Source organism: Leopardus geoffroyi, chromosome A2, assembly GCF_018350155.1.
Source record: "Leopardus geoffroyi isolate Oge1 chromosome A2, O.geoffroyi_Oge1_pat1.0, whole genome shotgun sequence".
Classification (NCBI taxonomy): domain Eukaryota; kingdom Metazoa; phylum Chordata; class Mammalia; order Carnivora; family Felidae; genus Leopardus; species Leopardus geoffroyi.
Genome location: NC_059331.1, coordinates 106,014,431 through 106,042,336, shown reverse-complemented (window position 1 = coordinate 106,042,336; position 27,906 = coordinate 106,014,431). Strand labels below are relative to the sequence as shown.

General features: G+C 39.5%; 1 protein-coding gene across 1 annotated transcript in view; it reads right to left on the bottom strand.

Annotated features, from left to right (window-relative positions):
- Window positions 1–2,551: 2,551 nt before the first annotated feature.
- Window positions 2,552–27,906, bottom strand: part of SCIN (scinderin) — an 81,880-nt gene continuing 56,525 nt past the window's right edge. Inside the window, exons 9-16 of the mRNA XM_045494945.1 lie at window positions 25,669–25,790; window positions 20,296–20,386; window positions 17,196–17,366; window positions 10,920–11,097; window positions 10,541–10,662; window positions 6,308–6,385; window positions 4,005–4,065; window positions 2,552–3,370 (exon numbers count right to left, since the gene is read on the bottom strand). Of these exons, the coding sequence (XP_045350901.1) occupies window positions 3,243–3,370; window positions 4,005–4,065; window positions 6,308–6,385; window positions 10,541–10,662; window positions 10,920–11,097; window positions 17,196–17,366; window positions 20,296–20,386; window positions 25,669–25,790 (951 nt within the window). The 3' untranslated portion in view covers window positions 2,552–3,242. The remainder of the gene's footprint in view (window positions 3,371–4,004; window positions 4,066–6,307; window positions 6,386–10,540; window positions 10,663–10,919; window positions 11,098–17,195; window positions 17,367–20,295; window positions 20,387–25,668; window positions 25,791–27,906) is intronic.

Here is a 27,906-nt window from a genome sequence, read left to right as displayed (position 1 = left end):
CTGTATTTTAAAGCCAGAAGACTAATTTCTACAGGGCTTTACACATAATTGGAGTTTTAAGACTACAGAGCACCATAGATCGATGACCCTTTCATAATCCACCAATCATCTTTTTACAGGTGGACAGGTTCCCCTCCCCTCATAATGACTTTACATGATTTGCAGGTGTTTGTTCAAGCCATATCAGCTTTGGGTATGAAGCTAGAAAAAACAACTCCCTAGCTCAGTCTTTCCAGGTAATTTTTACAAATCCTCTTTTTCCTATCTCGCCACCAGGTGCCCTTCCCTTTACTAAATGTAGAGCTTATAAATCCTGATTTAGCAGCTGTAGTTGCTGGTAATTTCTGTGGCCGCCTCCAGTGTTTTAGCTGGGCACGCTGCTCAATGGATACAACCTCCCCATAGGGCTTGTGCTGATGACATGTGGCTGTCTCCTTAGGTGTCACCATCTCTGCCTCGGGTACGTGGGTTTAGGATTTAGGAAAGCAATGTTTTCACAGCTCAGGCTTAAAAACAGCAGTTCTGCTTAAGATGTATTTGTTCTAGTCCAGTGTTGAAAGGAGAGAACCCTGAGGGCTCTCCCTGCTTCTTTAGAACTCAGGCATGAGACAATGCTCCCAGCTCTGCACCTGTGCACTTGGAACTCCTTGTCCCTGGGTGTGACCACAAGATTCATCCCTCCCCCTGTCTATTCCATGTTTGAATATCATCTACTTCACAAGGACTTCCGGAACCACCCTTTTAAAATTGCACTCTTCCCCCCTCTCACCTAAGATCTCCTGTCCTCCTTCCCTATACATCTTCCCTCCACAGAATTTATATTCTAATACATTTTATAATATACAGTGGTCTCAACCTAGCCACAGGGAATATTCCAAGATCCCCGGTGGATGCCTGAAACTATGGTTAGTACAGAACCCTATATATACTGTTTTTTTCCTATACGTACATAGCTCTGATAAATTTTAATTTATAAATTAGTTCTTGCAAGAGCATACCAACAATAACAGTAAAATAGAACAATTATAACAAGATACGGTAATAAAAGTTATGTGAATATGGGCTTTCTTTCCCTCTCTCAAAATACCTTAATGCACTGTACTCACCCTTTACCCTGTGGTGATGTGAGATGATGAAATGCCTACGTGATGCAGTGAAGTGAAGTAAAAGGTGTAGTCACTGCGTCGTAGCGTTAGGCTCCTATTGACCTCCCGCATATGCACCAGAAGGAGAATCAGCTGCTTCCTGACCACAGCTGACCTCAGTTAACTGAAACCATGGAAAGCAAGACTGAGCCTAAGTGGGGACTCTGTATCTACTTGTTTTTGTTAGCTTCTTCCCTGGAATATAAACTCGGTGACAGTTTGGACTTTGTCTGTTTCATTCATGTTGGATCCAAAGTGCCTAGAATAGTGCCTGACACCAAATAGACGCCTAATAAAATTACGTGCTGAATGAAGGAACGGTGCCTGGAAGCGTGGCTTCTCACTGCTTCCTTAGCACTCGCACAAGCTGCAGGTCCCCACAAGACTATTTACTTTTCAGCCATAATAGTACTGGGCTCACTTCTCCACGCCAACCCACACCAGGACTCAGTCTGAAATGCGCACGTCATTCATTCCGCACAGAGAGAGTGTGAGAATTTCTTAGATCACTCCTGGGCTCTGATTCCCCTTTCCATGGAAATGTAGCTTCTGCTCCTCAATGAGCCACCTTCTAGCCTACTTCCAAAGCTGGCTTCTACTTTATTGGATCTCCACCTTCTACCCCAACTCCTTTTTGGGGGGTCTGTTAAATGATTTAAACAAGGAGGCCATTAGACTGATGTGGCTCTAATGCTGTGGAGACCTATGTAAGCAAACCCAAATCCAAGCCTGTAAATGCCTCAAGGTTACAAAATCAAAACCTGAGGACAACCAATCACAGCCAACTGGACTTTAAGCCTAACCAGTCAGTAATATCCTTACTTTGTTTTACTCTTTCTCTATAAAAGTCTCTCCTTGAGTTCCTTCTGGTAGAGTGCTCCTAACTGCTTCTAGTCTGGCACTGCCCAATCTGGATGGATTTTTTGCTCAAATAAACTCTTGAAATGTTTACTATGCCTCAATTTATCTTTTAACAGGGCCCAGGTTTCAGATGCACAATATATTTAAAATCTTTTTTAATTATGTACGTTTAGAAAGGTTGTTTAATTTTGACCACTTAATGAGGATGAATAAGAAATATTAAATTTGAGGAGTGGCTGGATGTCTGAGTCAGTTAAGTGTCTGACTTCGGTTTAGGTCATGATCTCATGATTCATGAATTCTAGCCCCGTGTCGGGCTCTGTGCAGACAGCTGAGAGCGTGGAACCTGCTTTGGATTCTGTGTCCCCCTCTCTCTCTGCCCCTCCCTGTTTTGTCTCTCTCTCTCTCAAAAATAAACAAACATTAAAAAAATTTTTTAAGAGAAAGATTAATTTGTATTTATTTGTGAATAAAAGTATTTAACCTTAAAACTAATTGTGTAACTAATTTACATGTCATATTTGAATAAAATGTCACAACAAAAAACCCTTTCAAAAAGAGGTATATTTTAATGATGAAAGACAGCATGAATGAATTTTTTTGTACATAGCCTTTGTGGTATTAAACAAGCACTGTCAAATACGTATATCTAGGTAGACTATTTTGTCATGAAAAAGCTGTGATTTCAAAGTCTTTTAAAAAGGCAAACATGGTAAAGTTACTCTTAGGAAATGACACTTGGGAGTTAATGGTGTCAGAGTCATATTGGCTGAAGAAGCAAAATAACAACAAACTTTTAAACCCCCCCTTAACATCAACCTCACCACAAATATACTATCCTTTTGAACACAACACATAGGAGAATAGCCTCAAAGGCATTATGGCTTACTTCTCTGGCATATTAAAGAAAAAGTTTGGCTAATGGCTCCTGATTTATAAAATTCCCTGATAAACTCCCCTAGATTATGCACAAATTTCATATAAAAAGATATAAATCCCAGTTTCCAGCAGAGCTACTCTTGGTCCATAACAAAAATTTAGGTTATTTTAAAATACTAACATAAGAAAATTCTAGTTAAAAAGAATTTCAAACCAATATTAGGCACAAAAACAATAGCCATATGGCTGAAGTTAACTTTCTAAAGTCCAACAAACAACAAAAACCTTCCTTCCCCCAAAACGGCAATGGGACAGTTGCGCCATAATATTTGTTTGGTTTTTCCTACAAAAACCAGTTTACCACCGGTGGGAATCCCAGCCCAGGAACCAGCCCGTGAATGTGGGTGGTTCATGGCCCTGTTTTACGATGACAATTGGTGTCCTCTTGTCTCTTCCAGAAGGGTCTGTCTCAAGGTACATCTTGGCTATAAAGAATTGCAGAGACATACACATTCGGTTAGTTTTGATTAACCTAAAATAACGACGGAATGAAAAGTCTTCCAATTAAAGTAATGGATCAAATGCTCATTGCCCCAAAGTAGCCAGATACTGTTCCACATGAACAATTCCTTATTGATTTCTCTCAACTGCTATGGATTGCACATGAGCGTCTCATGACGGCCTAAAAATAAACCAAACTTTAAAGAATAATCCTTACGGCATAATTATTCTTATACTTTTCAATAATAAACAGCAGCTGTGCCTGAAAGAACAGCATTACTCAAAAGGAATTTTAAAAGATCTAGGTTATCACAGTTACAGAGGTTTCAATAGTAGTTCAGTGAATTTAAATAATAATAATAAAATATTATTTCAGTGAATTTAAATTTTTCAGCACAAATTGATGTAACCATATTCTGCATTAGGTAACAAAACCTATTTTTCTTATTCTGAAATTCTTCAGTTTAAAAGATTTCCATTACTCTTTAGTTGTGAAAGTGAAAGCTTATTAGAGTCTCCTCAGTTCGAATGTGTAGTTTTGAAAACTGTGCTGAGAAGAGCAGTCAGGGACTTCGTCATAACCATTCGGGGTAACAGCCTCCATGGGATCTCACTTACCAGACTTCAGAGATTCTGTTCTCTCGACTTCATTGGCATCTTTGCCAACCCAAATAAAAATCTGAAAGATGGAACAATAATCATATGTAGTGTTTGGGGAGTACTCGTTCGGCGCAAGCCCTCAGGAAAGTGCTTCTCACACACCATTCATTTATACTGTTCACCACAAGCCCTGGAGTTAAGGGTGTGGACAAGGAGGTGAAGAGAAGTTACAGCACTTTCCCAGTGTTTTCCGTATTAGGAGACACCTAAATGGACAGCCAGCCAGTTTGACTCCAGATTTCACATCCTGATATTCCGTGTTTACATAGTATTTTCTAGTTTATAGACCTTCTCAAAACAACATATTGGCCATCTTCTATACCCACTCCTGGAGAATGTAAGGCAGCCATTATCTCCATTTTAGTATTATCCGGGGAGGACCAGGCTTAGTTTGTTTGTGGGGACCTCAGACTCCCTTTAGGAATAGTTGACTTAAGCCTATAGTTTACACCTATAAAACCGTATCCTGTAACACTTTGGTAAAAGTGCTATAATGTTTAGTATTTAAATATTGAGTTTTTTTTTTTTTTTAACTGATGTAATTATATATTCCGTACATATTCTTCTTGTCAAATGTGTAGGTTGGGAACTTCAGTGCTGAAGCATTCTCTTGAATTACCTTATACTTAAATCACTTTAGAATAACTTGTTGGCAGAGAAATGTTGGTCAAATTAGTTTTGGTTGTATTCTAATTCATACTGAAAGTACTGAAATATTTGCTTGCAGGGCACAGAACAAACCATGACATCATGGTAATATAAATGAAAAATGTGATTAAAAAAATAAAATGTAGTAAGGGAAATATTCTAAAGTATCCATGACTATAGAATTGACTACAAATGGAGAGAATTAAATTCTTCTGAATAAGGAAATGTCATTCTCATTTTAATTCTTAATACACGAAGGTGTTTTGACATGCAGTTTTAAATTTCGAATCTAGAGCAACCTGGGTGGTTCAGTCGGTTAAACGTCCAACTTTGGCTCAGGTCACAATCTCGCAGTTTGTTGAGTGCAAGCCCCGTGTCAGGCTCTGTGCTGACAGCTCAAAGACTGGAGCCTGCTTCGGATTCTGTGTCTCCCTCTCTCTCTCTGTCCCTCCCCCGCTCATGCTCTGTCTCTCTCTCTCAAAACTAAATACACATTAACAAAAAAATTTAAAAAAATAAATTTCATATCTATAAATAAGTGATCCATTCACCTGGGGAGAATCTGTAGTTAGGTGCCAAATTCAAATATGATTATTTCTAGACCAAGAAGCTAAGGTGTGAAATAAGCAAATGGCTTTAGCAATTAAGAACAGATCCGGGGGCGCCTGGGTGGCTCAGTCAGTTAAGCCTCCGACTTCAGTCAGGTCACGATCTCGCGGTGGTCCGTGAGTTCGAGCCCCGCGTCGGGCTCTGGGCTGATGGCTCAGAGCCTGGAGCCTGCTTCTGATTCTGTGTCTCCCTCTCTCTCTGCTCCTCCCCCATTAGTGCTCTGTCTCTCTCTGTCCCAAAAATAAATAAACGTTAAAAAAAATTTTTTTTTTAATAAAAATAAAAAAATTAAAAAAATTAAAAAAAAAAAGAATAGATCTGAACGTAACAATTAGCAGGGTTCACTCTAAGACTAGGCCTAATTCAGATGCGGGTTTCATAATTGCTGTATACAATTTAATTCCTAATATATTTATTTTTCCCTTTCACTATTTAATCGGTTTACATAAAGGTTTAAAAAAAAACCCCACAAAACCCAACTCTCGGATATGGCATGCCAAATCCCCATTCATGGTCTCCCAAATAAAGATATATATAACAATAATGTATTTTACTGTGTAGATTCAAAACTATCCTGCATCTGTTTCTTCCCCAGGGGAAAGGTCCCCTATGACTTCATGTCAGATTTCAAGAAAACTTCTGAATCTCTCAGTCTTCCTCTTGGCATTGCACCTCCATGGCATTGTACCCACTAATGCATTTATTAGTTAAATGAAGAGATGAATGCGTGAATAAGTTAGGAGTGAAATGAAAAATAGTAGTGGGTTTTTTTCTTTTCCTAAAACTATACAGCCACAGATGGTAGCCATAGAATTATTTCCACATTAGGAAATAAATTTGCTACAAGTACCAGTTTTACCTTTTGCCAGACTGTGTTGGGTCTTTTTCAAACACAGCCTAAATCCATAGGTCCATTTATTATTAGACTTGCCATTTTTCAAAGCTGGTTTTGTGAGTTCCCAGCTATGAGCACACTCTCTTCTTACCATCAAATATAGTTTTACCTGTTCCCAAGCATCCAGTAACATGACATCATCTTCTGCCAAATCATCCTGGGTAAACTCTCCTGGAACTTCTTCAATCTGAAATGTATGAAGAAGCTTTATGATCCAACAGTAGAGCAGTAATTTTTCTAATATATAGGATATGAATGTATTGTATTCTTTTGGAGCACCACAAAAATAGTTTGCTAGTTATTTTTTTTTGTTTTTTGGGGTAATAAATATTATTTTTTTAATTTTTATTTTTTAATATGAAATTTCTTGTCAAATTGGTTTCCATACAACACCCAGTGCTCATCCCAACAGGTGCCCTCCTCAATGCCCATCACCCACCCTCCCCTCCCTCCACCCCCCATCAACCTCAGTTTATTCTCAGTTTTTAAGAGTCTCTTATGGTTTGCCTCCCTCCCTCTTTAACTTTTTTCCCCCTTCTCCTCCCCCATGGTCTTCTGTTAAGTTTCTCAGGATCCACATAAGAGTGAAAACATATGGGATCTGTTTTTTCTGCATGACTTATTTCACTTAGCATAACACTCTCCAGTTCCATCCACATTGCTACAAAAGGCCATATTTCATTCTTTCTCATGGCCACGTACTATTCTGTTGTGTATATAAACCAAAATTCTTTATCCATTCATCAGTTGACGGACATTTAGGCTCTTTCCATAATTTGGCTATTGTTGAGAGTGCTGCTATAAACATTGGGGTGCAAGTGCCCCTATGCATCAGCACTCCTGTATCCCTTGGGTAAATTCCTAGCAGTGCTATTGCTGGGTCATAGGGTAGATCTATTTTTAATTTTTTGAGGAACCTCCACTCTGTTTTCCAGAGCAGCTGCACCAGTTTGCATTCCCACCAACAGTGCAAGAGGGTTCCCGTTTCTCCACATCCTCTCCAGCATCTGTAGTCTCCTGATTTGTTCATTTTAGCCACTCTGACTGGCATGATGTGATGTGGGTAATAAAGATTTAAAAAATTGTTTATCTGTTTACTCATATATCACAAACTGATGGAATCTTGTCTGGGAAGCACAGTACTTAATATCAACACTGCACCTGAATGTCCTAGGTAGGCTACAATCTGACCACAGCTCTATGACAAGCTCTATGACAGTCCTTGTGACAAGCTGCTTCACGGATTTCTGTCACCTTTGTAGTCCCTAAAGGTATTTGAGTTTATGGTCTAAGTATTAAGCTGTCTTTTATATTGTAGGCCAAGATTATTTTAACAAGATCAGTAGGTCTGGTCATTTTTTAAGTTGACAATTTTTGACAAGATGATACAACATAATATTCTGTAAGCAAAGTTTTATTATTATTATTTTAAATGTGTTAAATTCTGTTCTCTATAGTTAACATCAGAGGATACTCGGGAGGGTTAGTTTAACGCACCCACTACCAGTGGGCAGGTATTAATCTGAAGTTCACAAAGTTTAAAGGATTCTGGATAAAGATCCTCTGATATTTAGGAAGATGTGGCAGATTGGACTCTAGTCCCTCTGCTGTGTGACTTTGTGGTACAGTCCAGTAAGTGGAGGTAACCTTGTCTTTGGCCAAGTCAATTAGTGAATTTGACTCATCAAGGGCCCTCTTGTACTCCTGGGCTGAGTCATGGGAAAAACAGGCATCAATGGAACCACAGCCCAAAGGAGAATCTCCCAGCTGGGCCCAGCCTAAGTAAAGCTGGCCCCAGGCAACCTGGAGCTCTCTGAGCAGAATACACACTTGTCGTAATCTGATGAGATTCTGAGACTGTCATATAAAAAACAAACAAAAACTATTTACCAAAAGCAAAAAGTTAGTTTATATTGTTCTTACAGAATTTTTACCAATCACATAATGATTTATAAAAGCAAAAACCTAAAATATCATTTACTCCAAGTCAGGCACTATTCTAATCCTTTATATGCAAGAACTGATTTAATATTCACAACAACACTATATAGTAGATACTAGGATTATCCCCATTTTATAGATGAGTAAACTACAGCACAGAGAAGGTAAATAACCACCCTAAGGTCACACAGCCAGTAAGTAAGTGATACTGTACCTGCAGACTGGTTCTAAAACTTGTGCTTTTAAGCAACATGCTCTGCTATTTTATGCAAATCTAGTCTAAAGCCAGCTTTCAGCTTGTGATGATAAGATCAAAAACTTGTTAGTGACACTACTTTTCCTTAAATTGTGAAGAGAATAGGGGCGCCTGGGTGGCGCAGTCGGTTAAGCGTCCGACTTCAGCCAGGTCACGATCTCGCGGTCTGTGAGTTCGAGCCCCGCGTCAGGCTCTGGGCTGATGGCTCAAAGCCTGGAGCCTGTTTCCGATTCTGTGTCTCCCTCTCTCTCTGCCCCTCCCCCGTTCATGCTCTGTCTCTCTCTGTCCAAAAAATAAACGGAAAAAAAAAAAAAAAAATTGTGAAGAGAATAGCCAGAGTTCCAAAAATCAAACAAGAAAATGAGTAGGTGTAGAGAAAAAGTATATTTCCTTTAAATATGTTCATGACAAAAAAAAAAAAACCCACAAAAACTAATAGATTTTTTCAAGACTGACTGAGAACAAAGCCTAGATATTATTTTTGTAAAATATATCTTCATTTAATTTTAGCAATGTGAGCAAACCATACTAAGAAATTATAGAAGCATTAGTTGAATAAGAAGTTAGTTGGATGCCACATAAAATTAACAGTCAAAAGAGTAAAATAGATTTTTTTCTAACAAGTTTCTAAAATACAGGGATTTCCTAGAAAGTAGGTGAGCAACTATGGTGCCCAACAGCCAAATATTTATCAAAACTCTAATTTTTAATTTAAACCTTTAATATTTAGGTCAAATCACTTCACTGTTTCAAGTGAACATGAGCAGTTTCTTCTTCAAAGCACTCTTTCAATAATTTTTTTAATGTCTATTTTTGAGAGAGAGAGAGAGAGAGAGAGAGAGAGAGAGAGAGAGAGCACAGAGGGGGAGGGGCAGAGAGTGGGAAACATAGAATCCGAAGCAAGCTCTAGGTTCTGACTTGTCAGCACAGAGCCTGATGTGGGGCTCAAATTCATGAACTGTGAGATATGACTGGAGGATAAGTCAGACACTTAACCAACTGAGCCACCCAGGCGCCCCAAAACATTTTATTTCTAGCAAGCAATGTACCTGGGAAAACTTAGGCAATTTTCATGTGTGTGTGTGTGTGTGTGTGTGTGTGTGTGTGTTGAAAAACAAAGCTTGTATTCACCATTCACCAGGACATGGTGACCAAACCTTGAGATCAAATTTTATACAGGAAAGAAGTTTGTCCTTTAAATAAAAAATTTACACGAAGCCCTCACATGTCAAACAGAGAAAACCAAATTTTTATGGTTGAAATGAGATGAGGGGCTGCACTCCAAGATATTTTGGAGCTCAGTATAAAATCAGTCTTGTACACAAATACTTTTACTTTGAAACGTCTGGAACTCAAAGCCTATGAATGAAATAAAACATTTTTGCTGATTTCAGTTAATTTGCAGGTGCATGTATAGCTTTCTCTGATTCTGCTCAATGATCATAATATTTCCATAATATTTTTATTCAGTCAATGTGGTGAAACTTTTAATCCCTGGGAAATTGAAGTGCAAAACTGACATAGTCTGATCACAAACCACTATGGTTTCCCACAGAAAGTGTCAAATTATTAAATTAGTAAATCCAACCATATGCATATTCGTATCACAACAACCTCATGTTGACACAGGTGCAAAGCAGCTGATATTTTTATGAGCAGTTTGATTTATATAGTACTTTACAGTATTCCTATGCTTTCACATCCATTACATCATTGACTCTTTTTTTTAAGAATGTTTATTTAATAATTTTGAGAGAGAGTGTGTGTGCATGCATGCACATGGGGTAGGGGCAGAGATAGAGAGACAGAGACAGAGACAGAGAGGGAGAGTGAGAATTCCATGCAGTCTCTGCACTGTCAGCGCAGAGCCCGACATGGGGCTCTTTCTCACAAACCATGAGATTGTGACCTGAGCCGAAATCAAGAGTCCGAGGCTTAGCCAACTGAGCCACCCCAATGCCCCACATCACTGACTCAGTGACTCTTAAAGCGACCCTGCATAGAGCTAAGATTATCACCTGTTTGCAGACAAGCAAACTAAAACTGAGAATCAGAGCACTAAATGGCTAAAAAGTGTCAGAGCCACATCAGAATGCCTCTCCCAAGGTCGTTCAGTTCTACTCCCATGTTCTGCAAGACACTCACAATGAATCTTCCAGTTTTGTTAGAGCAGCCATAAAGCCGAGGCGGATGGTCTTCTGCCTGGGTTTCTAGCAGTGGAGAAGTCTGGTAGCCTTTTTTCCCTCCAAGGGAATTCCAAAACTCCTCTGTGAAAAATACAACGAGTTATTGAATGCTTTTCCAGGAGCATGGAGTTGGTATTGCTTTACATTAACCTTGACTTTAATGTTAAGAAATTACTTAAATATGACAGGTCCCATCACCCGCTTTTGCAACTAGTGGAAGGATTTTTAATGCCCTGTAACCATTACAAAGGCCCTATTTATCAAAATAAATAAATACATGATTAGCAATGATACCAAATAGAAATGCTGGCTGCTGTCCTTCTCCCCACAGTACACACCTGGTTCCCTGCCTTCCCGAATCCTTGTGGTTCTGCATTTGAGGACACTCACTACATACTCTGCTCCTTTCTCCTCCTCCTGGCTAGCACCTCTTCCTATCCAGATGTAGCCATTGTTTTGCCGCAGTTTCAAGACAAAAACATCATTGGAATTCAAGGAATGTGCATCAACATCTACCTAGAGTATAAAGAAAAATAACACAGTGATTCAAATTCATTGCTGTTCCCTCAATAAACATGCCTGAGAAGCTGTGACAGGGACAAACCATCCTTTGCCTTTTGTCATGATCCCAGGGTGGCACTAGGACACCACTATGGTATTAGAAACATTGGGGGCAGCTGGGTGGCTTAGTCGGTTAAGTGTCCCATTTTTGATTTCCACTCAGGTCATGATCTCACGGTTTGTGAGATCAAGCCCCATGTTGGGCTCTGTGCTGACAGTGAAGAGCCTGCCTGGGATTCTTTCTCTCTCTCTCTCTGTCTCTCTGTCTCTGTCTCTGTCTCTCTCTCCCTTTCTCTTTCCCCCTCTCCCGCTAGAGCTCTCTGTCTGCTTCAAAATAAATAAACACTTTTTTAAAAAAAGAAACATTAGTAGCACTTTTCTCTGTGTCACTTTAGAATGCTTATCTGCCCCCAGACAAGCATAGGGCTCTACAAATAAAATTACCCAGATGTAAGTGATAAGTAACAAAAATGGTATTCAAAGAAATCATAAGAACAAGTATAGGCTATAAATGATGGTTGGAAAGTGGGTGTAATGTACACAAATGACACACATAAAGCAAAAGATGTTCAGTTTTTCTTTCCCCAACTTAAAGGGGTTTTTCAAATAATCAAAAGGAAACCTTTCCAAAGCAGTCTACAGACTTAATGCAATCCCTACAAAAATACCAACAGCATTTTTCACAGAACTAAAACAGACAATCCTAAAGTTTGTATGGAACTACAAAAGACCCTGAAGAGCCAAAGCAATCTTGGAAAAGAAAAACAAAACTAGAGATATCACAATTCCAGACTTCAAGTTATATTACAAAGCTGTAGCAATAAAAACAGTATGGTACTGGCACATAAATAGACACCTAGATCAACTAACATGGAAAACCCTGAAATGAACCCACAATTATATGGTCACTTAATCTTTGAGAAAGGAGGCAAGAATATGCAATGGGAAAAAGACAGTCTCTTCAACAAATGGTGTTGGGAAAACTGGACAGCAACATGCAAATGATACAAAATAGAAGATGCAGAAATGCATCTAGAATGCAAAAGAATGCAAAATAATGAAACTGGACCACTTTCTTACACCATACACAAAAATTAACTCAAAATGGTTTAAGGATCCAAATGTAAGACCTGAAACTATACAAATCCCAGAAGAGAGCATGGGCAGTCATTTCTCTGGCATTGGCAATAGCAACATCTTTCTACATATGTCTCTGAGGCAAGGGAAACAAAAGCAAAACTTTTGGCACTACATCAAAATAAAAATTCCTGCACAGCAGAGGACACGACCAACAAAATTAAGACAGCCGATGAATGGGAGAAGATATTTGCAAGTGACATATCCAATAAAGAGTTAGTATCAAAAATATATAAAGAACTTATATAACCCAACACCAAAAAATACAAATAATCCAATTAAAAATGAGCAGAAGACATGAACAGACATTTCTCCAAAGAAGACATTTAGGTGGCCAACAGACACATGAAGGAATGCTCCACATCACTCGTTATCAGGGAAATGCAAATCAAAACCACGATGAGGTATCACCTCACACCTATCAGAATGGCTAATATCAACAGCACAAGAAAGAACAAACAGTGGCAAGGATGTGGAGAAAGGGGAACCCTCCTGCACTGTTGGTGGGAATGCAAACTGGTGCAGCCACTGTGTAGACAGTATGGAGGTTCTTCAAAAACCTAAAAATAGAACTACACTATGATCCAGTAATTGTACTATTGGGTATTCACCCAAAGAACATGAGAAACACAAATTCGAAAGGATATATACATGCCTATATTTACTGAGGCAGCATTTACAATGGCCAAATTATGGAAGCAGCCCAAGTGTCCATCAATAGATGAATGGATAATAAAGAAGTGACTGTATGTGTGTGTGTGTGTGTGTGTATAAAACTTCCAGCTATATATATTACTGAGTCTAAAAAGCAACGAAATCTTGTCATTTGCAACAACATAGTTGGAGCTACAGAGTATAATACTAAGTGAAATAAGCCAGTGAGAGAAAGACAAACACCATATAATTCCATTCATAAGTGGATTAAAACAAATGAACAAAGGGAAAAAAGAAACAAACCAAAAAAAACAGACCTTTAACTACAGAGGACAAACTGATTATCACCAGAGGGAAGAGGGGAAGGATGGATAAAATATATAAAGGATATGAAGAGTACACTTATCTTGATGAGCCCTGAGTAATGTATGGAACTGGTGAATCACTATATTGTATACCTGGAATTAATATAACACTGTATGTTAATCATACTGAAATTAAAAAAAAAAAAAAAAAAAAAAAACACCAAAAACTTACAAAGGACACCTAGGAATCATAAAATCGGAACTGGAGTCCAATGTTGGCAAAGAGATAACAATGCAAATTCACTAAAAGGTTCTCCAGGCTCAGATAAATCGTAAGTCAAATTATAAAAGACTATAGCAGATTAAAAACACAGCACTGACATGCCCCTTCCTTTCAACCACAAAGCCATGGCCACTCTCAGGGACTGGCCAGGTGAGCACAGTTGTGCTCCCTATGGCCACAGAGGAGAGAGAAGGACCCAGACGGGCCCAGACTCTCACCTGAGGTTGAGGCTGGACGTGGAACCTCTGGGCAGGGCAAGCATGTACAGTGTCGGGCCTGCTAGTGAGCCCAAGGGTCCCAGGATGGGTGTTTTCCTGCCTATGACCTTGTGATTCTGTGACTCTGTGTCAGACTCTGTGAGAACCTGTCTGACCGCATGACTGTGTCACTGACAGTATGACTTTCTGCACAACTATGGGGCTCAATGTGATGAAGAAGAACCAGTGAGAAAGACTGAGATGGAACAACCATGAGAGAGGAAGAAAACCCAAGTGTGGTGTTCTCAAGGCCAAGTGCAGAGAGCGTTTCAAGAAGGAGGTGATGCTCAGCTGCCAAATGCTGGCACTTGGCCAACTGGATTGAAGTGCCATCAACTAACATGGAGAGCTGGATTTCACCAGGTTTGCCAGGGCCCTATCCCCAGAGAGTGCCCCAGAGGAGGAAGGAATCATTGGAAGTTCTGTTTTTTATTTGTTTTTTAATTAAAATATAGTTGACACGCAATCTGTTGGAAATGTTAAAGATGTGTTCCAGGGGTTGGTAACATTCAGGGAAGTGGTTATCATCCTTTTTCAGTAGAAACAAGGTCTCTTGGACCAAGAGTCAAAGGAATCTATCAGATGTGGTGATGGAGATTGATAGGAACCAGGACTTCTAATTTCTCATCCAAATGTCTCTTTATTGGTACAGAAGAAAGAGGTTGGATGATAGACAGGGGGCAACAGGCCCACACAGGGGCTAGTGTGACATCAGGGAGGTAGTTCCAAAATAGAAGATTATAAAGCATTAGCGTCCCAGGAGATGAAAACAGAAAGCCTCACAAACGTGGTTTTGACCAGCACATTTCAGAGAGGCTAGGAATGTGAAGACCAGTTTCAGAGGCTGAAAGGACACAAAGGAACCACATCACAGGGAGCTTGCACGTCTCATAAAGATGTGCAAGGAAGAGACCAGGAATGCAAGGATTCTTGTCAACTCTTCTATCTGACATCAGCTGAGTGTACCTGTAGATGAGAGCTTAATGGTTAATTTGATAGATTAAAAAAAAATAATAATTAGTCATCATTGAACACATCAGAACCCGTGTACAGAATGTTCTGGATGAGATCAGTGTACATGATAGCATTTAAATGATATGACTGAATGCGATCATCATGGAGAGGGCCAAGACTGAGCCTTAGGGGGCTTGGAGGACACACAGCAGAGGAGAAGCAGAAACTGGTTTAGTATGAGAAGTGGAACAAAAACACTCTTTAGAAGTTTGGAAGAAATCTTGTAAGTGGCTTCAGAGGCCTGGTGAAAAAAATAAAATAAAAATAATAGTGTTTCAAGAAGCCAGGGAAGGGCAACTGTCGCAAAGGCTAATGGAAGGTTAAGTAAAGGGGTCCGAAAAGATGGTGAATGGGGGGCACTGGCAACTAGATAACAGCATAGGCGTGGTGGGAATGGATGCCTGAGGAGAACGGCTTTACAGAGAAGAGGCTTACACGTGTACGGATAGAGAGTGAGCGAGGGCAATGCTTTTGAGGATCTGTGCTCTTAAGGAGGACAGAGAAAGGATACGGTAGCTGGCAGGATTGGGGTCAAAAGATAGTTTTTAAAGGAAGATGGGAGTGTTTTGAAGGTATGCTTGTATTGTGAAGTAAATAATCCAGAAGAGAAGAATACACTGATGACAGAGAAAGGAGATTACTGCCAGCCATAATGATGAATGGGAAGTGAGATAAGAACATGGGACAGAGTGGAATCCAAGAAAGCCCGTAGGAAGGCAAGAGGGTGGGAGGTTCTGGACAGAAGTTGGTGGTGACAGGTGGTAAGAATCCAGCCTTAGGACAGAAGTCACATTTTGTTTGTTTATGTAATAAACAGTATTAATTTATTTACCAATATATTACTTTTTACAAACATTAATTTGCATTGTTAATTTATGGATATGGGTATATCAATATCAATTTATAAAATAACTTAGTATTTATATATGAGTAACTGTTATAAAATACCTATGAATTGTTAAATATAAATAAACAAATGTATTCCACAAAACAGGCAAGAAGGAGAATATATAAGAACAGATGCAGGCACAATGGTGAACTTGGGGAGTAGATAAGTGACTCTTGTGTGATTACGTTTATGTTCTCTGAAACTCTGACTCAGTTCTCATAGGAGAGATCTGGAGAGTGGAGGATATGAAGGGTGTGATGGATGGAGGGGGTGCATGGATTCACGTTTGAGGTTGCTGGGATATGCATCCTAGAGTAAAGGGGCCAAATGACAGCAGGTGGTTGCCAGAGATTAGATGTCTGAAACAGATTTCTGAGGTGCTAAAGTGATTGTCAATGGCAAGGTTTAGTACAGGACCACATGAGTGTGAGATAAAAGGGGTCAACAATAAGACTGTTGGATGAGAGAAGCCAGAGTGATGGACATAGTCAAACAATGGCTGAAACCACCACAGAATAAGAGGGGAAGGACTGGCAGCTCCATGGACAACAGCACAAGGAAGCTGAGGGAGGGAGAGTCTGATAAGAAGGACAAAAGTCAAACAGCCAAGGCTGAGCAAGGAGGATACTCCAGCTGCCCCCATGTCTGGTAAGAGGGCACTGAGGAAAAACACCTGCCACTTAAGAGGGCTGTGTGGGCAATGTCCTCAGAGGACAGCCATAGTGCAAAAAGGGGGAGGGAGATATAGGGAACAGATTGTAGTGGGGGGATGCTATGACCCACCTAGCTTCAACGGCTCAGCTGAATGGTTTGTGTGAAGGAGAAGGGTTCGCAGGTGGGTCCAGGTGTGGGGAGTACAGAATGTGCAGGGCAGTTTAGGGCTGACTGGGGAGACTTGGATTTCAATGGTGACTGAAGGGTCTGGATGATGAAAAGTGATGAAAACACCAGCCTAGAGATGAAAACACCAGCCATGTAAACACCCATGCCTGCCAGCCTTGTCCATACCTGGAGGTCTTCTTGTCTTATGACCTGTGATATGGGGTTTGATTTCTTTCACAGTTGCTGTCAGAGACAGCTTATGTGGCTCGTTGAGTTATGGTTCTGGCCCCATGTGCGATGAAGCTTACCTTCCACAGCTGTTACACCTATACAAACACGGGCCTTCCCTCTTGGATTTCCCCACTATGACCACCTGGCCATTACATGCCATCCATCTTCCTCCAGGCCTTTCAAGACAAAGTTGCAGCTTCCTCGGGCCTTTGACCGTTTGATTTGTTACATTACTCTTAAAATGTATTTGTTTTGGTACAATGCAGACGAAAAGTGTGACAGGCCTGATATCTGGAGCTAACTTGGTTCTCCTGCTTTTAGCAATTTGTTATTGTGAACAATGGATTAACTATTGAAATGAAAGGAATTTGCCAATTTTTTGAAGACTACTATTTGTTGATAACTCAGGTCCACCGGGAAGTCTGTAAACAGGGCATGTTTCATTGAATGCGTGACATTACCTCCATGATTCTGGTGATAGATGCCAGGTTTCTCCGGACTTGAAAGAGACGTACAGGGGGAGCAGGTGCCTGACCTCCTTTCTTTGATGTTCCGTTCTTGTAAATAATGAGCGGTTTGTCTTTGAACAAACTCAGCAGGTGAGCAGGCTCTTTGCCTTGAGAGACTCGGATCTGGGGGACAGGGGGGATAAAAGAAACGTAATAAAGGGTGCAGTGAAAGAAGGCTGTATTTCCACATGTGTTATTTTCCTTTCTGAAAACAAAACAAAAAACAAATTAAAAATGAAGCGCAGAAGGCATGATGATTAACAGAAAATATAGGTTAATGCAAATCAAGCACAGTTTTCCTGCTGACTTAAGAATCTTTTACTCCAGACACAGCACCCTGAGCAGTTTCTTCTCAGGGGAAACATCACCATACTGTACCACTCTCTGCTTCCAGAAAGTATAAACAGATAAGGCTGTTCATCTACATCTCCAAAAGAGAAAAACACAACAAAGTCCTTGTGTATGCCATCATTTATAAAAATTACTTTTTTCAAGAGCACCAACACTACAGATGTTTAGTGATATATTTGTTTCTGAAACGTTTTGGATCTTGTTCAGAAGGTGAAGAGATGTACATTTAAATGCTTCCCAAAATAAGGCAACACCAAAGCATATTTATTATGTCTACATCTCTACAACTATGAGATGAAAACATTGTGATAATCTGGAGATGAATAGATTTCAATCCAAACATCAAAAGCTGGCAAAAACAAAAATTGAATATATTTTCTACTTCTTATCTGTACAAATGGTAATAGATTTGCTAAATATAACCACTTACAATACGTAATATAAGGACTCTTCAGGATAAGGAAATTGAAGAAAGTAAATAGTAAATCATTTAACTTCACCTATTAGCTGAACACCAGATATTGGATTAGAAACAAATCTCCTGTTTCTTACATAAATTACTGATGCAATTCCTTACACAAACAGCTCAAATTTTGTGTCAGTTCTCTATTTTCTTCAATTATTTTGCTCTATGCTAAAACTGAACTGTCTCAGTCACCCTGGTGTGTCTTTTGTTAGAAGCCAAATAAATGGGAATGCTGACGTACAAACCATAGCCCGGAGGCCTAGGGAGCACTAAAATAACTAACTTCACAGATATTTTTCTTTTTTCTTTTCTTTTTTACTTATTTATTTTTTAAAGTTAGTTCTACACGCACCATGGAGCTTGAACTCACAACCCTGAGATCAAGAGTTGCACGCTCTACTGACCGAGCCGGCCAGGCACACCCCACAGATATCTTTCAATTAGCAAACATGCAAATAAGCAAGTAACAACTTATGCAAATGTCTTCTAAGTCACAACTCCAAACTTGGGGTGACATTGAGAAAACCTCAACGACCAACACACAAAAAAGTGGGCCACTGAATAAGACTAATTTTCCACTGCTAAATTAAGATAAAAGAGATAAAAGGTAAATTGAAAAATCTTCACCACAGTTAATATACTCTGCAAAGGAATGTTTCAAACAGCAGTGCAGGACTGGAGTTGTTTATATATTATTGTACACTACTGCCATCTAGTGGTTAAACTAAACATTACCATTTCATAGTGAATTTAGGATTCACATTGGCTAACAATGAATGCAAATTAACTCATTGGGTATATCAAGTATTTTATTATGAAATATACAATTTATAAAGCACAATGCATATCTTCGAAGTTTTTGCATAACTTGGTAAGGAACACTTTAAAGATCAATTAAATGACTGATATCAGTTCTTAGCCGGAAATATTTCTTTCTTTTTTAAAAATGTTTGTTTATTTTTGAGAGAGAGAGAGAGAGAGAGAGAGAGAGAGAGGGCAGGGGAGGGGGAGAGAGAGAGAGAATCTCAAGCAGGCTCCTTGCTGTCAGTGCAGAGCCCAACTTGGTGCTTCACCTCATGAACCATGATGTCATGACCTGAGCTGAAATCAAGAGTCGGATGCTTAACCGACTGGGCCATCCAGGTGCCCCTAGAAGTATTTCATTCAAGAAGTGAATATAATAGTTCATGGGAAGGTAGAGTTAAGTGAATTTATTTATTTATTTATTTTAATTTTTTTTTTTTTTAACATTTATTTATTTTTGAGACAGAGAGACAGAGCATGAACGGGGGAGGGTCAGAGAGAGGGAGACACAGAATCTGAAACAGGCTCCGGGCTCTGAGCTGTCAGCACAGGGGCCCGATGCAGGGCTCGAACTCATGGACCGCGAGATCGTGACCTGAGCCGAAGTCGGCGCTCAACCGACTGAGCCACCCAGGCGCCCCGAGTTAAGTGAATTTAAAGGATTCAGTCATCTTGCTAATTTGTAAAAAATTTAAAAATTGGGTCACCTGGGTGGATCAGTCAGTTAAGTGTCTAACTCTTGATTTCAGCTCAGGTCATGATCTCACGGTTTGTGGGATGGAGCCCCGCATCGGGCTCTGTGCCGACAGCAGCGTCTTCTTGGGATTCTCTTTCTCCGTCTCTCTCTCACTCTTGCTCACTATCAAAAATGAATAAATAAACTTAAAAAACTAAAAATAAAAACAAGTAAAAAGTTAACATGCACCTTTACATTTAGATTTAACTTGCTTTAAATTTAGGTCTAACTTCCAGGCAAAGATGGAAAAAAAAAACCAGCTGGAAAAACAAATTTGGCCTACACAGCTTAGATTGTCTGTACTAAAGTATCTGACTTACCTCTCTATTTAATTATTATTTTTTAAGAAGTAATGACACATTTACAAAGATTTGAAAGCTGGAAAGTGAGCTGCTATAAGTAATAACTTGGGTAGAACAGTTTCATGTCAAGTACCTGTCAGTTCATTTGGTTCCTTAGGTCTGTTAATACGTTTTTTTGTTGTTGTTTTTTTCATTTTGTTTGCTCCTTCTTTTCCAGAATCTGAGAGAACTACCATGGCATGAGAATAGGAACATTTAAATTCCAAAATGAAAAAAATGTAGTATTTAGAAAATGTTAAAATTCCCATCCCAACTTGAGACGAAAGCTTTAACTAGTTACTGAGCTAGCCAAACTTCAACTTGTATGAGTTCCGGGAGTAAAAATAGCCCAACCTGCACAGCCTGTCCTCCGAGCGACCTATCCAACTGAACAGTCAGGAATGCAGATGTAGTCAGCTCGTCTCTTGTGGCATTTGCTCCTTGCCTGGAGGAACCAAAGTAAAGTCATTTAGTTTGTATTTGAGTTCTAAGACTTTCTAATGTAGGCATTTCAGAGACTTAAGTCATCATGAAAGATCAAGATGAGACCAACTGTTTTGACATGATATGGCCATAGAAGCTATCGTTTTTTGAAAGTACGAACATTAGGCAATGAATTGCCCTGTGTACTGCCTAGAACTATACATGATAATTATTTTTTATCTCCATTTTATAGGAAAATAAATTAAGGCCTGCCTCCTTACATATAACTTAGCTAAGTAAAATATAACTTAGCTAAGTAATCAGGTCTGTCTGACTTCAGGTTGAAGCTACATATTTTGGGAATCCATCTCTGCAGTAAAAATAACCTATTTGAGTAGAACATGAGCCTAACCTATTAGGCTGGCTATTAAAAGTATCCTATCTTTACATGAACATTTGGTGACCATAGTAACAAATGTCTGGACCCAGGAAAATTAAGGAAATAATCATAAGAAGTAGGCAATCCTGTCTAGAACGACAAGGAATTACTAATAAAACCATAAGCGAGGCTGAACTACCAGCAGCCCAGAAAGGGGTCAATAAATCAGTTCATCCAGTTCATTTGCAGTTTCTCTTCCTAAGGAGCTTGTGCCTAGAACTCCAATCACTAGCTTAACCTGTAAGGCAACCTTTGGGAGATCTGCTTATTTGATGAGTTTGTGAGGGGGAAAAACCAAAGCACTGAGCAATGGTTGTTTCTAGTCAATTCTCCCATCTCTGTCAGGAGATATACTAATTAGAAATACTAATTCTGGAACTGGATTTCAGAAGTTAACCATACACTTCTGAAACTTTAAGAGTGATCTACCTGTCTCATACCCAGAACAGATTACCAATAACTTCCTATACCGGGCAACACACACATATGTACACATATACACACACATATCCCAAAACACTGGGTACAGGAAACAAGTTTTGTTTATTTTAGAATGTTTCATGGCACCAGCAGAATCAAATGATATAAAAATATTCTACAAAGGGCAGCAAGAAAGAAAAACAAGGACATGCTCATGTGAGGCACACATTTAAAAGAAAATAAAAAGGTATCCTTAATAAAGACATCATAAAAATGTAGTCCATAGTCTTTTAATGCTAATAGCCTAAATTTTCCAGGAGCCAATAATGTTAACAAAAGCTTCTGTGAGCTACTGACAGCACAGAGCAGGGAGTAGCACAGAGCTGAGGATAATAGCTGGCTCTCCTACCATCCGTCATTTCTCTGTCACATCTGCAGTTTCCTAATTATTTCTCCATTTCCTTTTTTTCCCCCCGCAGGAAAAAACTTCAACTGACTATAGACAATATCACCAAACTTTTGTCTCGATTTCCTTTTTTTTCCCTGCGGTATTTCAACCAGCAAACCTGGAAAGCCTCGCCAAGCTTTCACCTTCTGACACTCCCAATAAGTTTTTCACTACTTATCTCCAGCCCTTCTTCCACTTGCTGTCAAAGTGACCCATGCTCCCATCCACAGAGATTAACACTAATTTGTTTTATGGATCTATGACCTAAGGGGTCAAATACTCCACTTGTACAACCAAGACATAATAAAGTTGCTCTTTTCCCTAGTTTTGAAATCCTTTGCTTGGGGGGTGGAAGGGGAGAGCAATCTCCCTGACATGATTTCTTGTTTATAAACCTTTGGCACTTGTTAGTTGTTGAAAATGAATGCTGCATTGAAATAGAATTTATTGCATTGAGAGATTCATCACTGCCATTGTTCAGTGTTTGTTCAATTTGAATTACCTGACATTCCAGAGAAAAGACCATTGGCAAAGTTATTTTTCTCCTATCATGTTAGAATATAAGTGGTTTTAGAAATTAAAAAGAAACAACAACTTTGTGTATTCAGTAGGTGACAATTCTAGTCTTTTACCTTTTACTGTGCCTCCTGGACTTAAACTACTTATACTCCTGTTTCGAAATGTCACATAAACTGGGAAGTTGTTAGTTTGAAAGCTAATCTTCAGGAGATCTGCTTATTTTCTAAATGTCTCTTCACTACCACTATAGAAGCGCTTGAAGTTGTGCAAACCATACATTAACACACTTATATTTAACATCTGTGATATTAAATGGCAAAGACTCTCAAAATAAGGACTCTCAATACCCAATTTATAGTCTTGATATCTCAAAAATCATAATTATCATCACAGAAACCTTGAACACATCAAATTGGAAAGAAGAAAATTAAATGACCACCCCTTCCATCCCAGTCCCATCCCAAAGACAGGAACTATGAAGAGTGTGGCATCTTCTCACATTTTTCCCTTAGAATTTTTGAGAGAGAGCCAAACCTGTCTTCTTCTCAAGTTTCTTATCTCAGTGAATTAAACACTATGCCTTTGTGCATGGACCAGAAATCTGGGTGGGGGGCACCCTTTATTTGCTCATCTTCCCTACTTCCCATAACTAGTCTTTCAGATGTCAACTCCTTAACACTGTACAAACTTACCTTATGCGTTCCCTGTTGCCCTTACGCTGAGTTCTGGCCACATTATCATTCAACTGGGATTATTGCAACACATTCCCAGTGGCCTCCCTGCCACCAATCTCCTCCCATCAGTCCATTCTTTTAGATGTCAACCCAGAATATTTTCTTTAATATGAAAGCCAATCATGCTACTCCCCTAAGAAAACTCCTTGACTGACATCTCCAAGGCCCTGACACTAAAGTGTATCCTCCCCAGGACGGTTACAAGGCCATTCACAATTTGACTCCTTATAATTTCTCTGATTTTATCTTTTGCTTTCTAACTTTGCTGTAGCCATATGTCATTACTAGTAGGTTAGAGCACCCTTACCTGCATTGCTTAGAGCAACTTCTCTATTTGCTTGTCTGCCTAGCTGCTACTTCTGCTCCCACTAAGATGTCACTTCTTCTAGGAGCTCTTCCCCAATAGCCTAAAAGGGGGTTTGGGTGTCCGTCTAGAACTCTCCAAAGATCACTCAGCTCGCTTTTCTCTTAAAATCCTCCCTACTTCATTGAAATGCTTGTTAATAATCTGCTTCTTTTTTTTTTAAAGTTTATTTATTTTGAAAAAGAGAGAGAGAGGGCGCGTGCATGTGCGCATTTTCAGGGGAAGGGCAGAATGCCAGGGGTAGAGAATTCTGGCAGCGCAGAGCCCAATGTGGGGCTCGATCCCACGAATCACGAGCTCAAACCTGAGCCGAAACGAAGAGCCAGATGCTTCACCAACTGGGGCACCCAGGTGCCCCTGATCTGCTTCTTTTTAAAATAAAAATTCTTGGGACACATTATATAATTTTCTCACCACTGTGTCTTTAGTATCTACCTAGCACAGTGCTTGGCATATAAAAAGTGCTCCGTGAATACTTTCAAATGATTTGAGAAATAACCGCAATGAATGTTTATAATCTGATTTAGTCTGTTTTAGTTATATTCACATTGTTATTTATGTAGATTGCAAATTGTTAACTTTTCAAAATATTCTCTTGAATTGCTTGTTTATTAGTCTTTCTTGATCTAAGCACCACAATCACATTTTTACATACAAAAGAGAATTAAGAGGGAGACCAAAAAACAATATAGAAGAAAAGCTGACTGGGAATGACTGGTTTATCCCTATAAATGCCATGCTTTGCACAAACACCATTCTGAATTACAATTGTAGAAGAGGAAACTGCAAAAGAAGAACATAGCTTATACCAGGGGGTAGCCACACTCAGCTGGAGAATTAAAGAGAGCAGTAGATCAAGGTGTGAAATGTTGCTTCACTAGTTACAACAGTTGTGAATTTGGGTTAAGTTACTTAATCTGTTTGATTCCCTCCTCCCTTTTGGTCTTTTGAAAATAACCTGGTTGTGAGGAAGAAACATAATATATGGAAACACCCAGCACTTTGCTGACACAAACATGCTGCTCAAAAAAAAACAAAAACAAAAAAAAAGTTGCTATGAAGATGACATCATAAACACTCAGTTAAATAGCTAATGTTAATCTTTAATGGGATATGATGTGACCCATTGCCTAAGGCAGTGACTGTTAATTGCAAAAGGGCATATGAATCATCTGGAGTTCTCATTAAAATGCAGGTTCTGCTTTAGTGGGCCAAAAGCGGGTGGTGGAATTCTCCATTTGCAACTAGCTCCCAGGTGATGCTGATGCTTCTGGTCCCTGGACCACCCTTTGGTACCAAAAGCCTATAGGATAAAGATAATCATCCCATCTCCTGAACTTAGTTGGGCTCAATGCACTAGTCAGTGTATGTGATAAGTGGTCACACTGTAGGGATGGAGGTGACTGTCTCATCTGGTGGGACCCTCACCATAGAGAAATGTCACCATATCAGCAGAAACTTGTGTCCATGTATATTCAATACACCCACTGAAGTTTGCCATCACCATGTAGGAACATGCTTCACTCTTGCGCCGTCCAGTTTTAAGATCTTTTTTTGAGAATTTTTTTCCCAGTCTTCTCAGAAATATTTTATCAGATTTCACTATATTAATAAAAAGTTTGAGAATCCCACATGATAGAATCCCCATCCCTTTGAAACAACTCAGCCATGGTATGTGCATCTAACTTATCTGATTGGACACTCCCCATTGAACAGGGCCTTGGCATGGACTCTAAGTGAACTTAACCTTCAAATAACTCAAATCATTATGCAAAACTGTATAAAGTATGGACACAATGGCATTTTTTTCTCCTTTACTGCCATGAATTTCATGGGGACCAAGAGTAAAAATGCATCAGTTTTTACTGGAGTATGAATCAGAATCATAAATTTTATATATATATATATATATAATTATTATATTATATATTATAATTATATTATTATTATTATATAATATTATATATATAACATATATAAACCCTTCCTTAGAGGGTTTGCCTCACTGCAACTCTGCAGTCTCAATCAGGATGGGCCTCTGTGAATTTTAACAATAAGAACACCTGGTAGCCAGTGTTGGCCAGCTAGAGTGTTAGCTTGCACAGAAGATGAGACATTCAACTACATATCTACTAAAAGAACACCACCTCTGGATACCAAAACCTTTTTTCCTAGACTAGAAAGGATGATTTTTATCTAACCCCTACAAAATATAGTTAAAACCATATTGAAAGAAAATATCACATGCATGCTATACAAATCTCACTGGGGTAACTACAGGATAATTCTACCCCTCTCCCAAGAAATTTAATGAAATGCAACTTTGGAGCAAAATCTGTCCTCCTTGGAACTTGAGATCTTATGAAAGAGGGAAACCTACCACGTGTAGATAATTTGTCCTCTGGGATAAGTGTAGAGTATAATGTAGCAGTCTCCACCATAGAATTCACCATACGAGTTCCGGTCGATTTCAATCCTACCATTATTTTCTACACGCCAAATCTGAAAGGAATTGAATGTGCATACCAAAATTAACATTTTCTTGATATAATAGTACTTATAAGTTAAACATTTTTTTTGGTTTAGATCTATCATTAAATAAGTTTATATATATATATAAATGTTTATTCATTTTTGAGAGAGAACGTGAACAGGGAAGGGCAGAGAGAGAGGGGGACAGAAGATCCAAACTGGGCACTGTGCTTACAGCAGTGAGCCAGATGTAGGGCTCAAACTCAGGAACTGTGAGATCATGACCTGAGCCAAAATTGGACTCTCAACTGACTTAGCCACCCAGATGCCCCAATAACTTTTTTAAAATTTATTTCTTATTTGAGAGAGACAGAAAGAGAGAGAAAACGTGTGCATTCAAGTGGGGGAAAATGGCAGAGGGAGACAAACAGAGAATCCTAAGCAGGCCTAAGGAGCCCTATGTAGGGTTTGATCTCATGACCACAATGTGAGCCAAAATCAAGAAGAGTCAGACTCTTAACTGAGCCACCCAGGCGCCCCTTTTTATTTTTTTACTTTAGAGCCCAATAAAAAATTCATAAATTACTTCTCTAATTAGCTTACAAATTAAGCAATGAGACCAAATTTTATCTATTTGACAATTTGTTTACTGCATTTCTAAGCAATTATATAAATTTTTTGCATCCTCCATAGTACTTAGCTCAATTCTGAGCCTATTGATTAATACATAACTATTGCTTGATTGACTAGTGAAAACAGCACTAGACTCCAGTGGAATAATGAACTAAAATATTCAGCTCAGAAACATATCTCTTAGTTTGCATCACATTTCTCATCCATTGGGAGATACCTTGTTTGTTTATTTAAAAAATTTTTTTTCCCTGAATTTTAATGCATGAAACTATTATCTTCTCAGGCAAGAGTGGCAGATGGAGACCACATAATCAAGACACCGATTGCATGATTGTTTTTAAAAGGTGCCATGTAGGCAGAAGACCGAATGCACAAAAGTAGGAGAACCATTTTTTTTTTTTTTTCTAGTTTCTCATCCTCATCACAGATTAAAGACACTCCAAGTTGGAGAAAGCAGAGCTGTAGATGAACCAGGAAAGTAACAGGAGAGAGCCCGCCAGGCACTGTGCGCATGCCCGCCCTCCTGGGCAGGGGCAGGGTACAGCCCTCGCTTCGAAATTGAGAGAGATGAGCAGGTGGCAGAGCTGGCAGACGGAAGCCTTCCAGGGCCATCCCGGTGAGCAGAGGAGAAACTCCAGCACTGCCAGGCTAAGCCCAAAAGCCTAGAGAGAGCCCCAGATTTCAGCAGTCCTGGGGTGACTCAGGAGGACATCTCTGAGACGCAGTGACCTGTGACAAATGGAGAATGCAGTGGGAACATAGTTGGTGCTGGGGAGCAAAGTCTGCCACGAGACCTGCTGGGCAGGAGACAGACCCAGACCAGAAGCTGAGACCCCTCTGCCATTTCTCCCTTCACCGTTCCCACAACCCTGGACACCTTAGATTCTCACTTCATGCCTTTCAAAAAGAGGAAAAACTGCGTCTTAAATCTCTTTACCCTACTTTACCCTACTTTGCTCCAAATATTGGTGGTAAGCCTTGAGAATATGAAGATAAAATATTCAATTCCTGCCCTCAAGGAACTAACAAGAGGTCTAGGAGGAGAACTTTCTAAGTAACTGAACAATTCTGCTTTGTAAGTTTGTAAGTCAATGAACAGTACGATGGGTTCTGTGAAAAATACTGGTTGGTTTGAGCACAGAGAAAGGCTGTTCCAGTATGGGAGGAAAGGCTTCTCCAAGAGATGCAGCTTGTGACTTAACTGAATTACAAAGGAGGAGTGGGGATGTTAGCCTGAGGGAGGAGGGGAGGTGCCCTCAGGCAGTGGAACGGTGAGGCAGAGAGGACAGCTAGGACCTAGGCACTGAAGGCCTTGTAGGCCCAGCTTAAGATGAATATTCTCAGGAAGACTATGCAGAGCCATTGAAGTATTTTTTTTTTATTATTTACAAAAAATGTTTTTAATGTTTATTTTTGAGACAGAGACAGAGCATGAGTGGGGGAGGGGTAGAGAGAAACAGAGAGAGAGAGAGAGAGAGAGAGAGAGAGAGAGAGAGAGAGAGACAAAGAATCC